The sequence below is a fragment of the Macaca thibetana genome, chromosome 3, assembly GCF_024542745.1.
Source record: "Macaca thibetana thibetana isolate TM-01 chromosome 3, ASM2454274v1, whole genome shotgun sequence".
Classification (NCBI taxonomy): Eukaryota; Metazoa; Chordata; class Mammalia; order Primates; family Cercopithecidae; genus Macaca; species Macaca thibetana.
In genome coordinates this window covers 164,328,928-164,341,245 of record NC_065580.1, presented here as the reverse complement: position 1 = coordinate 164,341,245, position 12,318 = coordinate 164,328,928, and the positions used below count along the sequence as shown (strand labels likewise).

Below are 12,318 nucleotides of genomic sequence, written 5' to 3'. Positions count from 1 at the left end.
TTGCTACATTCAGTTTAAGCGAACGTATGAACACGTTCTCTCTTGTTCGTGAGATTACTATACACATGTCAGATCAGTTCAACAACAAATGATCCTGTAAGGAACATTAATTCTTTACTGAATACACTCCATGGTGTTTCTTGGCCATCACTCTCTTCCGAGTATTCTGACGGATCAGGAGATTCACGGATGGAAAGGCACTCTCTCGGCCCTGAAGCTGCCCACAGTCCCGCGGCAGGCAGACACAGGAGAGAAAAGCCGGATCCTTGTGACACTGGCTTACGGGACCTATGAAGGGTGAAGGAGCACCACAGGCTTCCAGGAGAACCGGGGGTCAGGGGAGCTTCCCCAGGATGGCGTCACTGTCAGCTGAGATGATGCCTGGAGGTTGCACAGATGCTAGCAAGTGGGTGGGAGACAAAGTTCCCCATTCTACCCGGCACCAGCAAGTAAACTGAGATCTTGTCTGGGGGCCTGAAGGGGAGGGGGCGGCAGGAACAAAGCAGCCAGGCTAGTGGAGACCTCATGGGAAGGGCTTCTCCACCCCACAGAGAAGTGCCAAGGGGACTGTGAGGGCACGCAGAGCCTGCGGTGGTCTGAAGCAGACAGATGGTATCAGCCTCACCTCTACGAAGCTCCCTGCAGAGGCCATGAAGCAGCCTGGGGGCAGGAGGCCGGGGGAGCGGACCTACAGGAGGAAGACAGTGTCGGGTTGTGGCTGTGCTGTGCATGAGGGTCACACCCGAAGCTTAGCCACACCTGAGGCTCGGCCACCACATAGGCTCCATTTCTTTACCGAGATAGGTTCCTGCAGGGGTGGCGAAGCTGCTATGGTCATTTTCTGGCAGTGAGGTGAAGAGGGAATTCTTTCCTGACTCCCCCAGGGGCACTCTTGGCTCTTCCCGGCGGGACCCCCAATGCAGGAAGCACCCACAGCTGCATGGACAGAACTGGGGCTTGGGAAAGGGGCCAGGCAGGTGCCACACGAGAGGGCACTCCATCAGGGTGGCAGCAACGCCGTGGGCCGGCAAATGGAGGAAGGGGAACAAAGCACCCAGGTCCACCCAGCCCCAGCCAGACGCCTTCTGCTGGGAGTGTGCTCAGAGGGAAGTGACCGCTAGGATTCGGAATCTCCAGTCATGGCCCCTGGAGACCGACATGTGGGCTGTGTGTGGGGTGAAGGGCTGGGGGTGTCGGCAAGTCTCACAGGTAAGAAACCAATGAGAGAATCAGACAAAAAGTGGCCACAAATTAGGCAGCTCCATGAAGGACATGTCCTTGCCATAGTAAGATGTTCTGCTCACGCGCATCCACAAGAAGGCCCCGCATTTTACCGGGAGCATGGAAACAGGAGTCCCAGACCCTGCTCACCAGCTCCTCTGGCTGCTGCCATCTGCTCCTGCAGCATGGCGGCCTGGGAAGCCTGCACTGGTGATTTTCTGCCCCTCGAGTCTTGCAGACTTCAGGAAGATGGATGCATAGCCTGGAGCTATCCCGGCCCGCGGGATAGTCGAAGCAGGCCCTGGAGGAGGGGGTGGGAATTTGGGGAACAAGAGATACGAGAAATGGAGACAAGACAGTGCTCTGATCAAGTCTCTTTTAATGGCGGTAATGCAGTGCCTTATATACACTTGGAGGGAAAGGGGTTGGGCCAGAGGCGGAGATGATCTCATCGCAGAGGGCGTGACCAAGTAGGTATTGGTTTCTCTGGTGGAACGTCATGTTGCACCTGCGCTGTCAGGTAGTAATTTTCGCGGGCGCGGGAAAAATGGGTGAAGAAGCAGCAGGAAGAGCGCCATCTTTTATGAGGTATTAATACAGGGAAAAAAGGCAAAGATAGGGAGAAGGTGTGGGGTGGAAATGAATATAGCTCAGGCGTTTTTAATCGTCAGTTATTATTCGCTATGGCCGGGGCGTGCAGCTCCGGACATGGAGCAACGACAGTCACAGGCCTGCCTTGTCACAAGGTCCCTGGAGTGGGCAATACCTTGAGCCCAAAGGCTGGGAGCACAAAGCCATCTTCAGCCATCCTCGATTTCCAGCAAGACGCCGGGCTCACCCAACAGCCCTGCGCCCCGCACTACAGGGTAGGTCAATTCTTTTAAAGACTCTGCAGAAATATACCAACTACAGAGCTCAGGAAAGCAACTGATTTTTAAAACCCAATTCAAGTTGTTTGCTTTTATAGCATTAAAGACATTTCTGAAGAAATTCAAGGTTTTATCTATAGAAACATATTAGTTTAATAAATTACTTGGTCTATTTTGAATAACAAATTGAGTACTTTTATTAGGCCTAAGTGGAACTTTCTCTGAATCTGAATTTTCCATTCAGCCAGTGTAGAGTGGCACAGGTGTCTGAGGGCACCTTTCCATCTTCAGACACCCTCCGTCTCTCTGCACAGGGAGTCGGCCTTCCAGAGGGTGTTGCTCTTCTGCCTTGACGTCTCCCGGAAAGACTTTTATCTCTGTTTTCCTGTGGTGTTGTTTTCCACAAGTTAATTCTTCTTATCTTTAAACTCATTGGCTGAAAATAAATGTGGGAAATGTTTGCATTAGTAACCATTATATTATTTAAAAATGTTAAGCAACATATCACACCAGCTATCACAGAATCCAGATGATTCTACCTCTGCTTCCTACAGAAGGACACACGTGGCATCCACTACTTGGTGTCTCTGATTCCCCATTTTACAGCCCACGCTCCTGTGGAATTCAGGATTCCAATATATGGCTGATATTGTGGAATAAAGTCAGCAGTGAAATAAAGTGCTTGAAGCTCAATTCAAAAATGCATAATAAAAATAATTGTCTACCTTTTGTGCTATTTAAAAAGTGATGGTTTAGCCGGGCGCGGTGGCTCAAGCCTGTAATCCCAGCACTTTGGGAGGCCGAGACGGGTGGATCACGAGGTCAGGAGATGGAAACCATCCTGGCTAACACGGTGAAACCCCGTCTCTATTAACAAATACAAAAAACTAGCCGGGCGAGGTGGCGGGCGCCTGTAGTCCCAGCTACTCGGGAGGCTGAGGCTGGAGAATGGCGTGAACCCGGGAGGCGGAGCTTGCAGTGAGCTGAGATCCGGCCACTGCACTCCAGCCTGGGCGACAGAGCGAGACTCCGTCTCAAAAAAAAAAAAAAAAAAAAAGTGATGGTTTCAAGGCGTGGATAAGCCACCCATTCAGTTATCTATTTGCTCGTACATTGCCCAGCATGCCTGTGATTAACTCAGGTCCATGAGGGAGCATGAGAGAAGTCCACATCTCACAGGAGGCTGGGCCTGTGCAGTCCATCCTGGGACTTACAATGCTTTGTACTCATAGATCTGAAAAAGCTATTTTCCTACTTGTGACAAATGCTTGGAGTCGACTTCTGATCTTCCTTCAGGGAATAAAGTGTTATCTGACCAGCAGTTGCTTTGGGAAAGAATGCAAAGGGATAAATCATCTTCAGGAGCTGGGGGTATCAGTTGCTGGCTGAGGACTCACAATATTTGCCTCCTGAGTATGAGGGTGACACAAAGCTAGGACAGGAAGAGACACACTGGCTGGCAGAATGTTCTAAAGAGGATCTAATTTTAACAAAGAAAAATTTGATAGAGACTGCTGAGACCAGCTCAGTCAGGGAGACCCTAACCCAGCGGCGCTGGAGGAATTAAAGACACACGTACAGAAGTGTAGCGTGTGGAGTGGGAAATCAGGGGACTCGCAGCCTTCAGAGCTGAGAGCCACGAACAGAGATTTACCCACATATTTATTGACAGTAAGCCAGTGATAATTTGATTGTTTCTATAGATCATAGATTAACTAAAAGTATTCTTCCTTATGGGAAACAAAGGGATGGGCCGAAATAGAGGGATGGGCTCTGGCTAGTTATCTGCAGCAGGAGAAAGTCCTTAAGGCACAGATTGCTCATGCTATTGTTTGTAGTTTAAGAACGTGTTTAAGCGGTTTTCCACCCTGGGTGGGCCAGGTGTTCCTTGCCCTCATTCTGGTAAACCCACAACCTTCAGCGTGGGCATCATGGCCATCACGAACATGTCACAGTGCTGCAGATTTTGTTTATGGCCAGTTTTGGGGCCAGTTTATGGCCAGATTTGGGGGCCTATTCCCAACAAGAGACAAAATAGCATCCTGTACTGTGGCCCCGAAGCTAACACTGCCACCCTGTTCAGAGGAGTCCACGCCGACAAGCAGCAGGTGCAAGACAGCAGTGCAGAAGCAGGGAGTGCGGGAGGCTGTGAGCCCCGAGACACAATGGCCACGGCACGTGGAGAGAGTGCCATGCACATCACCTCTGCAGGCTGCACCCACGGAAACAAAGCCCCCAAGTCCATTCGGCCCAGCCAGACGCTTGCTGCTCTGAGTGCGCTCAGAGGGAAGCAGCAGGAGGACTTGGAATCTGCTCTGCAGCAAGAAGTGCTAAGGGTTAGGAACTTGTTTGAAAGGCATGCACTGTGTCCTTGGAAGAACACAGGACTCCAGGGAGCACCATGCTCACCCACGGAGGAGAAATTGTGTGGTGAGGAGCTGACGGGGTGTGTCAGGACTCCAGGGAACACCATGCTCACCCAGGGAGGAGAAATTGTGTGGTGAGGAGCTGACGGGGTGTGTCAGGACTCCAGGGAGCACCATGCTCACCCAGGGAGGAGAAATTGTGTGGTGAGGAGCTGACGGGCTGTGTGTGTTTGTTTACAGAACTTCTGCTGCTCTTTACAGATGCTAAGCACAAAGGTTCACCTTTGGAGGAGCTGAATTGTTAGATGACGATCTTTGTCCCAGGAAAGTGGCACACTGATTCTTGCGGCCAACGTATTTGGGCATTGTCTCTTCATCAGCCAACGGAGGTGAAATATTTCCAAAAGCGGGTTCCAATGCCTAAAAGACAAAATGCAGGGAAAATTCTCACGTTTTCGAAGGTAAAATAAATTCAAATTTTAGAACAAACAAGAATAATTGGAATGTCCTTGAAAACATTCCAGTACCAGGTAGGGGGGCTTGGACTGGGTTCTCCCCCTAACATGTTGATAAGCACAGAAACCCTCACCAAAAGTTTGTGAAGGAAACTGTGCAGCCGATGTTTGCTTTGTGTTTCTTATTGCGGTTCCTTGTTTCCAGATGATCACAGGATCCCAACGGCTACAGAATAAACAATACCCGACATATCTTCCTTTAGGCTCCTGTGTCTTCAACCAGGAATGTGCTAATGGAGGAAGAAAATGTGATACTACTTCTAGTGTTGTCTCTACAACTTGTCTAAGATTCAAAATGCAACTTCCCAACTTTCCCTGTTATCAGCAGACTGACCTGGAACAGCGTGATCCTTCAGGTGGGTGAGGTATGTGAGGTCTGGAATGTTAAATTATTCACCGCTCTCCCCTCTGAGGAGGAGGAGGGAGTGAGAAGGGGAGAGGGTTGCTATGAAAGAACCCTTAGTATCAGATCCAGAGTGGCTCACCCACACAGCCGTGCCCGCGTTCCGTGGGTGCTCACGCCTCAGCCTTTTAGATATTCAGTCCCTAAAACTGCAACTACACACAGCTACACCTACGCATATTTAAAGTGTGGGATTCACATATCCCATCCTCTTTCTTCAGATTAGGTGTGCTCTTGTGAGCGTAGGTCCTGTTCTTATGAAGAGCTCCATGGTGACCAGTACAATGCACAGAATGGAAAAATATTTGGAAATTCACCAAGCTCTGATCTCGAAATAAGAGAATGATCAAAAACTGTAGGGCATGTGCAGACTGAGTAAGACTTCATTGACTCTTGGGGTAATTGTCATGGTTACATTTCTCCCAACGTACAATGACCCAAATGGGGCAGTAGATACTAATTTTTAGGAACTGGCGTACAATATATGCAGGGAAAAATCCCTGTGGGTCTTCTTGGGTTTCCCCACAGAAGGTGGATAATCCTGGCCAGTATTTGTGGCAATGTCCCCCTCTCTTCCTCTGATGGAGGAACAGCCTGCCCAGCTTCTGCTCGTCCTTCCACAGAAGGACTGCGCGCTTTGCTGTGCTGAGAGGCTAAACCCACTTTCTTTCTGAGGCAACAGAAGCCATCTCCATGGAAACAAAGCTCTCGCAGAGCTCCCAAAGAGTGGGAATAACTTCCAAGATTTCCCGTCATTTCTTGTAGAGGAACTTGTGGCTATTCTCGCTGTGCTTGGAGAACAGAACACACAGAGCAGGCTCCTCTGGAATATATTCAGTGGGTGTGTGTGTGCGTGTGTGTGTGTGTGTGTGTGTGTTGTAATCACTGTGCTGTATCAGAAATATTCTAAGTTCTGGAAGTACCGATTTAAAAGTTCACACAATAAGTGCAGCTAGGAAATGTTAGTACTTTTCTTAATCCACTAAGAAATATCCCCACGTACACTTGGAGGGTGTTCGCGTGGTTCCATGTGTCGTTACCTGTACGTATAATTTTAATGATTCAAGTTGCTTAGACCCATGTGCGGGAAACAGGACCTAGACAAGGCAGTGGTAACACTGGCCACATTCACACTCTCTTAGGCTGGTTCTTTGAGCCATGTGATCAAACGTGAAAGCTCAGTGTTCTGTAAAGGCAGGCTGGTGCTGGGAGGCACCCACCACTTCAGCATGAGAATGCTGGTTCTCCGTTTGGGATAGAGCAGGGTAGTGATACAGGATGGGGGCAGGAAAGTCCTGGGTAGAGAAGGACGGGTCCCTGGCTAGGACTCCACCCCTAGGCCTGTGCCCACGGACCCAGGCATTTCTGCTTTCGGGCCCAAATGTTGCATTTCCCAAGACCACCCTGGCCTGCCACACTCCCATCCTATGCCTGTAAAAACCCCGAGACCCTAGCAGGCAGAGACACAAGTGGCTGGTTGTCGAGAAGAACACACCGGCCGAAGAGCACACCAGCAGACACAGCAGACACCAACAGGGCATTGACTGGTGGAATGACACAGCGTTTGCTTGGGGTGGTGGGAGGAGAGCCCAGCCGCTGGGCAGCCCAACCCCAAGGGGAAAACCGCCTTCCCACTCCATCTCCCTTCTGGCTCCCCCATCTGCTGAGAGCTATCATCACTCAATAAAAAACCTTGCACCCATCCTCCAAGCGTACATGTGATCTGATTTTTCAGGTACACCAAGGCAAGAACCCAGGACACAGAAAGCCCTCTGTCCATGTGATAAGCCAGAGGGTCTAATTGAGCCGATAAACACAAACTGCCTACAGACGGCTAAACCAAAGAGCACCCGCCCTGTAACACACACCCACTGGCGCTTCAGCTGGAAACTTTCAACCCTAGACACTGCCGTGGGGTCAGAGCCCCACAGGCTGCCGGTCTGTATGTTCCCCTAGAGGTTTGAGCAGTGGAGAACCAAAGAAGCGAGCCACACCCCCATCGCACACCCTGTGAGGGGGACAAGGGAACTTTTCCCGTTTCAACAGGTCTCTATTGCATTCTACACAGCTGCCCTAGAGGATGAACAGAAGGACACCAGGCTACTGAGCTGGCTCTGCAGTCACCCTGGGTTCAAATCCCAGCTCCATGTTCTCCAGCCCGTGGCCACGATGGAGTTAGTTTTAGTATCCATTTCGTAGGGTCATCATAGAGAGTAAGACCGTACAGCTCTGTATCTAGCCCATGTAAAGTCCACAGGAAGGGTTTGCTGCTGTTGTCCGGAGATGTCTTAGAATTCTAGACTTGAGACACACAGCCTGGGGGCGGCAATGCTTCTGTCTGCTGGAGTGCCAGGGGAGACGCCTGATGTATCCAGTTCTTATTAATCATTACTTACGGGAAATGAAGTTGATTGGAAGTGAGCAACCCCGCCCACCACCCGGAGCGTGAGCGATACCACGTCACTAAGCAATAAAGCCCACATCTTTACGGGGACGCTATTTTCACACAATGCAAATGGTACAAAAACATAAATGCACTTTTGGTACCGGAGCGCGTGATTCTTGCCCCGCATGTGGGGACGCTGCAGATTTCTGCCTGGCTTCCCACTGCCGCAGCTGCAGAGATCGCAGCTTTTCTTGGAGCTCCACGTTCTGCTTCCTCAAAGCATGTATACGACTCCGGAGTTTTGCATGAACATCAGCCCACAGAGACTTCTGTCTCCCGAGCTCTTGGTGGAGTCTGATGATCTGCTGCTGTAATGGCTGTTATTGGGAAGAGAACACCAGAAAAACCTCTCAGACGTCACAATGGGCACATTTATCTGCAAATACTCAAGCCCTCTCTGATGTAAGACCAACACTATTCCTGGAATAAAAGACACCCGATGAGATAAACAGGACAACCACAGCCCTTCCTTCCTTCCTTCCTTCCTTCCTTCCTTCCTTCTTTCTTTCTTCCTTCTTTCTTCTTTTCTTCTTTCTTTCTTTCTTTCTTTCTTTCTTTCTTTCTTCCTTCCTTCCTTCCTTTCTTTCTTTCTTTTCTTTCTTTCTTTCTTTCTTTCTTTCTTTCTTTCTCTCTCTCTCTCTCTCTTTCTTTCTTTCTTTTTTCTTCAGGGTCTCACTCAGTCTCTCAGGCTGGAGTGCAGTGGCATGATCTCAGCTCACTGAAGCTTCAACTTGATGAGCTCAAGTGATCCTCCTGCCTCAGCCTCCCAAATAGCCTGGACTGCAGGCATGTGCCACCACACTTCGCTAATTTTTGTATTTTTAGTAGAGATAGGGATTTCACCATGTTGCCCAGACTGGTCTCAAACTCCTGGGCTCAAGCGATCCACCTGCCTCGGCCTCCCAAAGTGCTGGGACTACAGGAATAAGCTACCATGCCTGGCCATAGCTTTATTCTTATTAAGTAGTGTTTATTATGAGTTAGTCCACATAATATAACCAGATAAAGATGGTTAGTGAATTATGATTTTTTTGTTAAAACACTACTACAGCAAAAAGAGGCTGGCATTCTTTTTTTTTTTTTTTTGAGACAGTGTCTTGCTCTGTTACCCAGGCTGGAGTGCAGTGGCACAATCTCAGCTCACTGCAACCTCCACTTCCCAGATTCAAGCAATTCTGGTGCCTCAGCATCCGGGGTTGGGATTACAGGCACATGCCACCACACCTGGCTAATTTTTCTTTTTTCAGTAGAGACAGGGTTTTGCTATGCTGGCCAGGCTGGTCTCAAACGCTGTACTGGCATGGATGTATAGTCAATAGTTTAAAAATTATGGAAGTCACTGCATTTTCAACCTGACATGTTAACCTTCCCCTGGGATCTTTCACTGGATCGTAGAGCCTCCAGTCTTGCTCTGAGAATATAAGCAGGATCATGATAAAGGTATAGCCCTGCACTGGGTGGCCCTGGTCACAGGGACCTGTAGGACTTTAATGACAGCAAGCACTGTCCAACAGGGTCCAGTGAGGAAGATGGTAAAAATCAGGAAACTTGCTGGGATGATGTGAGGCATGTCAACTTTCTGATTTTCTTTAATGAAGTTTTTAAAGTCTGGTGCCTCTCCTGGATTACAGGAGAAAAGCTGGAATGTTAATATTTTCTTTAACTCCCTGCCCTGCCTCCCATCCACCAAGAGATATGGTTGCAGAGGGGGAAAGAGCCACGTGCCCCTTGGAGAGGAAAGTATGGAATCAGTGTCCCCGGGTGGTGCATTTCTACAGGGGCCCGGCGAGGGAAAGTCCAATGGTGGGCCTCAGGGACAGGAATCAGGGTCCCGCCTGGTGGGGCTAACTCTGTCCCCACAGAGCTCAACTCACTGGCGTCTCCCCGGCGTTGCAGTCCTCTGTGGGGACCTCAGCTGCCGCAGCTGTCTTCTCCATAACACCCCCGGCTCCCGGGCATGGGTCCTCTGGGTGGGTGCCCTTGTGGGTGCCAGCCTTGAGCTGACCTGCCAGCATCCTGGTTGGGAAGGGAAGGGCTATGGGAATGCTTGAATGCAGCCCCCCTACCCTATCAGTGTGGGCTGAAGGCCCCAGCCCCAACCTAAGTGTAAGCAGGACCTGGAGCCACTCTTCTCCCCCTGGGTCATGTGCACATTCCCAAGCCTGAAGCTGACCAGGTGAAAGGACACCACAGATGGAGGGACTGAGCTGTCCACACCTGGCTCTCCACCATCCTCCGTGGAAAATGCTTGAAATCCTAGAAGATCAGCTTGACACCTAACGCACTCTGGTCATCCAAAGAGGGGTGTGAGCGGGATGTGAGTGGGGTGTGAGTGGGATATGAGCAGAATGTGAATGGATGTGAGCGGATGTGAGGGGGATGGTCTCGGGGTGTGAGCAGGTGTGAGTGGTATGGTCTCGGGATATGAGCAGGTATGAGCGGGATGGTCTCAGGGTGTGAGCGGGTGTGAGCGGGATGGTCTCAGGGTGTGAGCGGGTGTGAGCGGGATGGTCTCGGGGTGTGAGCGGGATGGTCTCGGGGTGTGAGCGGGTGTGAGCGGGATGGTCTCGGGGTGTGAGCGGGTGTGAGCGGGATGGTCTCGGGGTGTGAGTGGGTGTGAGTGGATGGTCACATGCGACACTGAGGGAATTCTCAGCCCTTTAATCAGCACCACGGGATCAGCACCCACCTGGAGGGGCACAGGCAGACCCTCCACTGTGCTGAGTATGAGTCTTGAACCGTCAGGGCGACATTTGTGAATTCATGGTGAAGACGTGGAAAGGAAACACCTTTTTATAAGTAGAGCATTTATACCAGTTCTAGGAAGCTCACAGCAATTGGAAAACAAAAACAAAAGAGAAAACGCAAAGCTTTGCTGCAAGCCTGCAGGGTCATCTCCGAAGGCTGCCTCCACCTCTGCCTCGCCCTCTTGGTTTTAGGAAGCCCGTGGCCCCCAGCAAAACCCTGACTGTGTTTTCATAAACTTCTGACTGTATACAAACATAAGAAGGAACAGTTTAACCACAGTGATCGGAGAAATGTTGTTTAAAAGAGAGTCTCCTGATGGAAGCGAATGGAAGGTCTAGAACAAGACCTACCAGTAACCGGACCACTGCCGTTCCTTCCCGGCCAGGACTGGGAATGTGTCTGCGGAAGTGGGCTGGGGTCACGGTCCTCACAGCCCTGAGAAAGCTCCTTCTTTCCCACTCCTCTGAGGGGATACCGCAGTGTCCTCGGCCCCAAACTCATGACCCCCTCCGTCCAGGGAAGACCCCTTCCCTCAGCCCTACTACCAGACCTCGTCACCTCACCTGTTCCCTGACAGTCAGTTCTGCTGGGACCAGGTCATCTGAGCCGTGTCCCAACAGCTGTCCCCAAGCCCTCCCGCCTCATATCCAGAGACCAGTGAGCAGCAGACAGTTCCAACGGACTTTCTGTCTTAAAGGGACATGAACGTCTCACTCAGCGTCACCATTGTACCAGCTCAGATAATAATTAAACATCCCCGAACCTGCAATTCTAATACAGAAGCTCATCGTCAGTAGAGTCCATCCATCCACAAAGGACATTGGAGAGAGTCAAACTGCTCCTCCCAATTGACAAAAATCATGTGTTTAATATCAAGTCTTCAACACCCAATGTGTAGTAAGAGCTCATTTCTCTGAGCATACATTTTTGAAGACATACAAATTTTCTTTGGATATCAAATTATTTACTAGAAAAAAACATTTTTTATGAGGGGAAAATAATATATGTGAGTTTAAATAGGAGACAGGATTCAAAGTTTCATCATTTCACTAAATGCATCTCCATCTGAATTGTTCGTGTGATTTTTGTGGTAGAGAAGAGAATGAGGAGCAAGCGAGAGTCAATGTTCCTGTTAAACCCTGGCCATCCTTCTCATCCATGGTGCTGCGTGTGGAAAACACACACCTGGGGCTCACCTGAGCCTGCTTGGGACGTGTGTCACTCAGATAGTTCTGCAAGCGACTCGCGTGCAGTAGGCGGTAAACGCCGACATTGTGAATGAATGAAGAAAATACTACAAAGAGGAACCAGAAGGCGTTTTTGTCCCTGTGCGTCATTCTAACTGTGGGAGTGTGTGTGTGTCCTGAGATATGTGAGAGGTTGTGTGAGTCCCTGAGGTGTGTGAGGGGTTGTGTGTGTCCTGAGGTGTGTGAGAGATTGTGTGTGTCCTGAGGCGTGTGAGGGGTTGTGTAGGTTTCTGAGGTGAGGGCTTGTATGAGTCCCTGAGGCGTGTGAGAGGTTGTGTGAGTCCCTGAGGTGTGAGAGGGGTTGTATGTGTCCTGATGCGTGTGAGAGGTTGTGTGAGTCCCTGAGGTGTGAGAGGGGTTGTATGTGTCCTGATGTGTGTGAGGGGTTGTGTGTGTCCTGATGTGTGTGAGGGGTTGTGTGTGTCCTGATGTGTGTGAGGGGTTGTGTGTGTCCTGAGGTGTGAGAGGGGTTGTATGTGTCCTGATGTGTGTGAGGGGTTGTG

At 50.1% G+C, this 12,318-nt stretch overlaps 1 protein-coding gene across 1 annotated transcript; it reads right to left on the bottom strand.

Moving 5' to 3' along the window:
• Positions 1–2,262: 2,262 nt before the first annotated feature.
• TCP10L (t-complex 10 like) lies at positions 2,263–11,246 on the bottom strand. The gene is made up of 5 exons (XM_050786029.1): positions 11,132–11,246; positions 9,695–9,836; positions 7,922–8,137; positions 4,739–4,876; positions 2,263–2,526 (listed from the first exon to the last, which is right to left on the bottom strand). The coding sequence occupies exons 2-5, from the start codon at positions 9,833–9,835 to the stop codon at positions 2,296–2,298; spliced, it is 726 nt and encodes a 241-aa protein (XP_050641986.1). The 5' UTR covers position 9,836; positions 11,132–11,246; the 3' UTR covers positions 2,263–2,295.
• Between the last annotated feature and the right edge of the window lie 1,072 nt (positions 11,247–12,318).

Bases quoted from the DNA above. Each gene is read 5' to 3' on its own strand.
- TCP10L (XM_050786029.1), bottom strand. From the start codon at position 9,835: ATGCTGGCAGGTCAGCTCAAGGCTGGCACCCACAAGGGCACCCACCCA. The intron at 8,138-9,694 runs GTGAGTTGAGCT...TCCCAATAACAG, and splicing joins GCAACGCCGGGGAGACGCCA to CCATTACAGCAGCAGATCAT. The intron at 2,527-4,738 runs GTGAACCTTTGT...ATTTATTTTCAG, and splicing joins ACAATTCAGCTCCTCCAAAG to CCAATGAGTTTAAAGATAAG.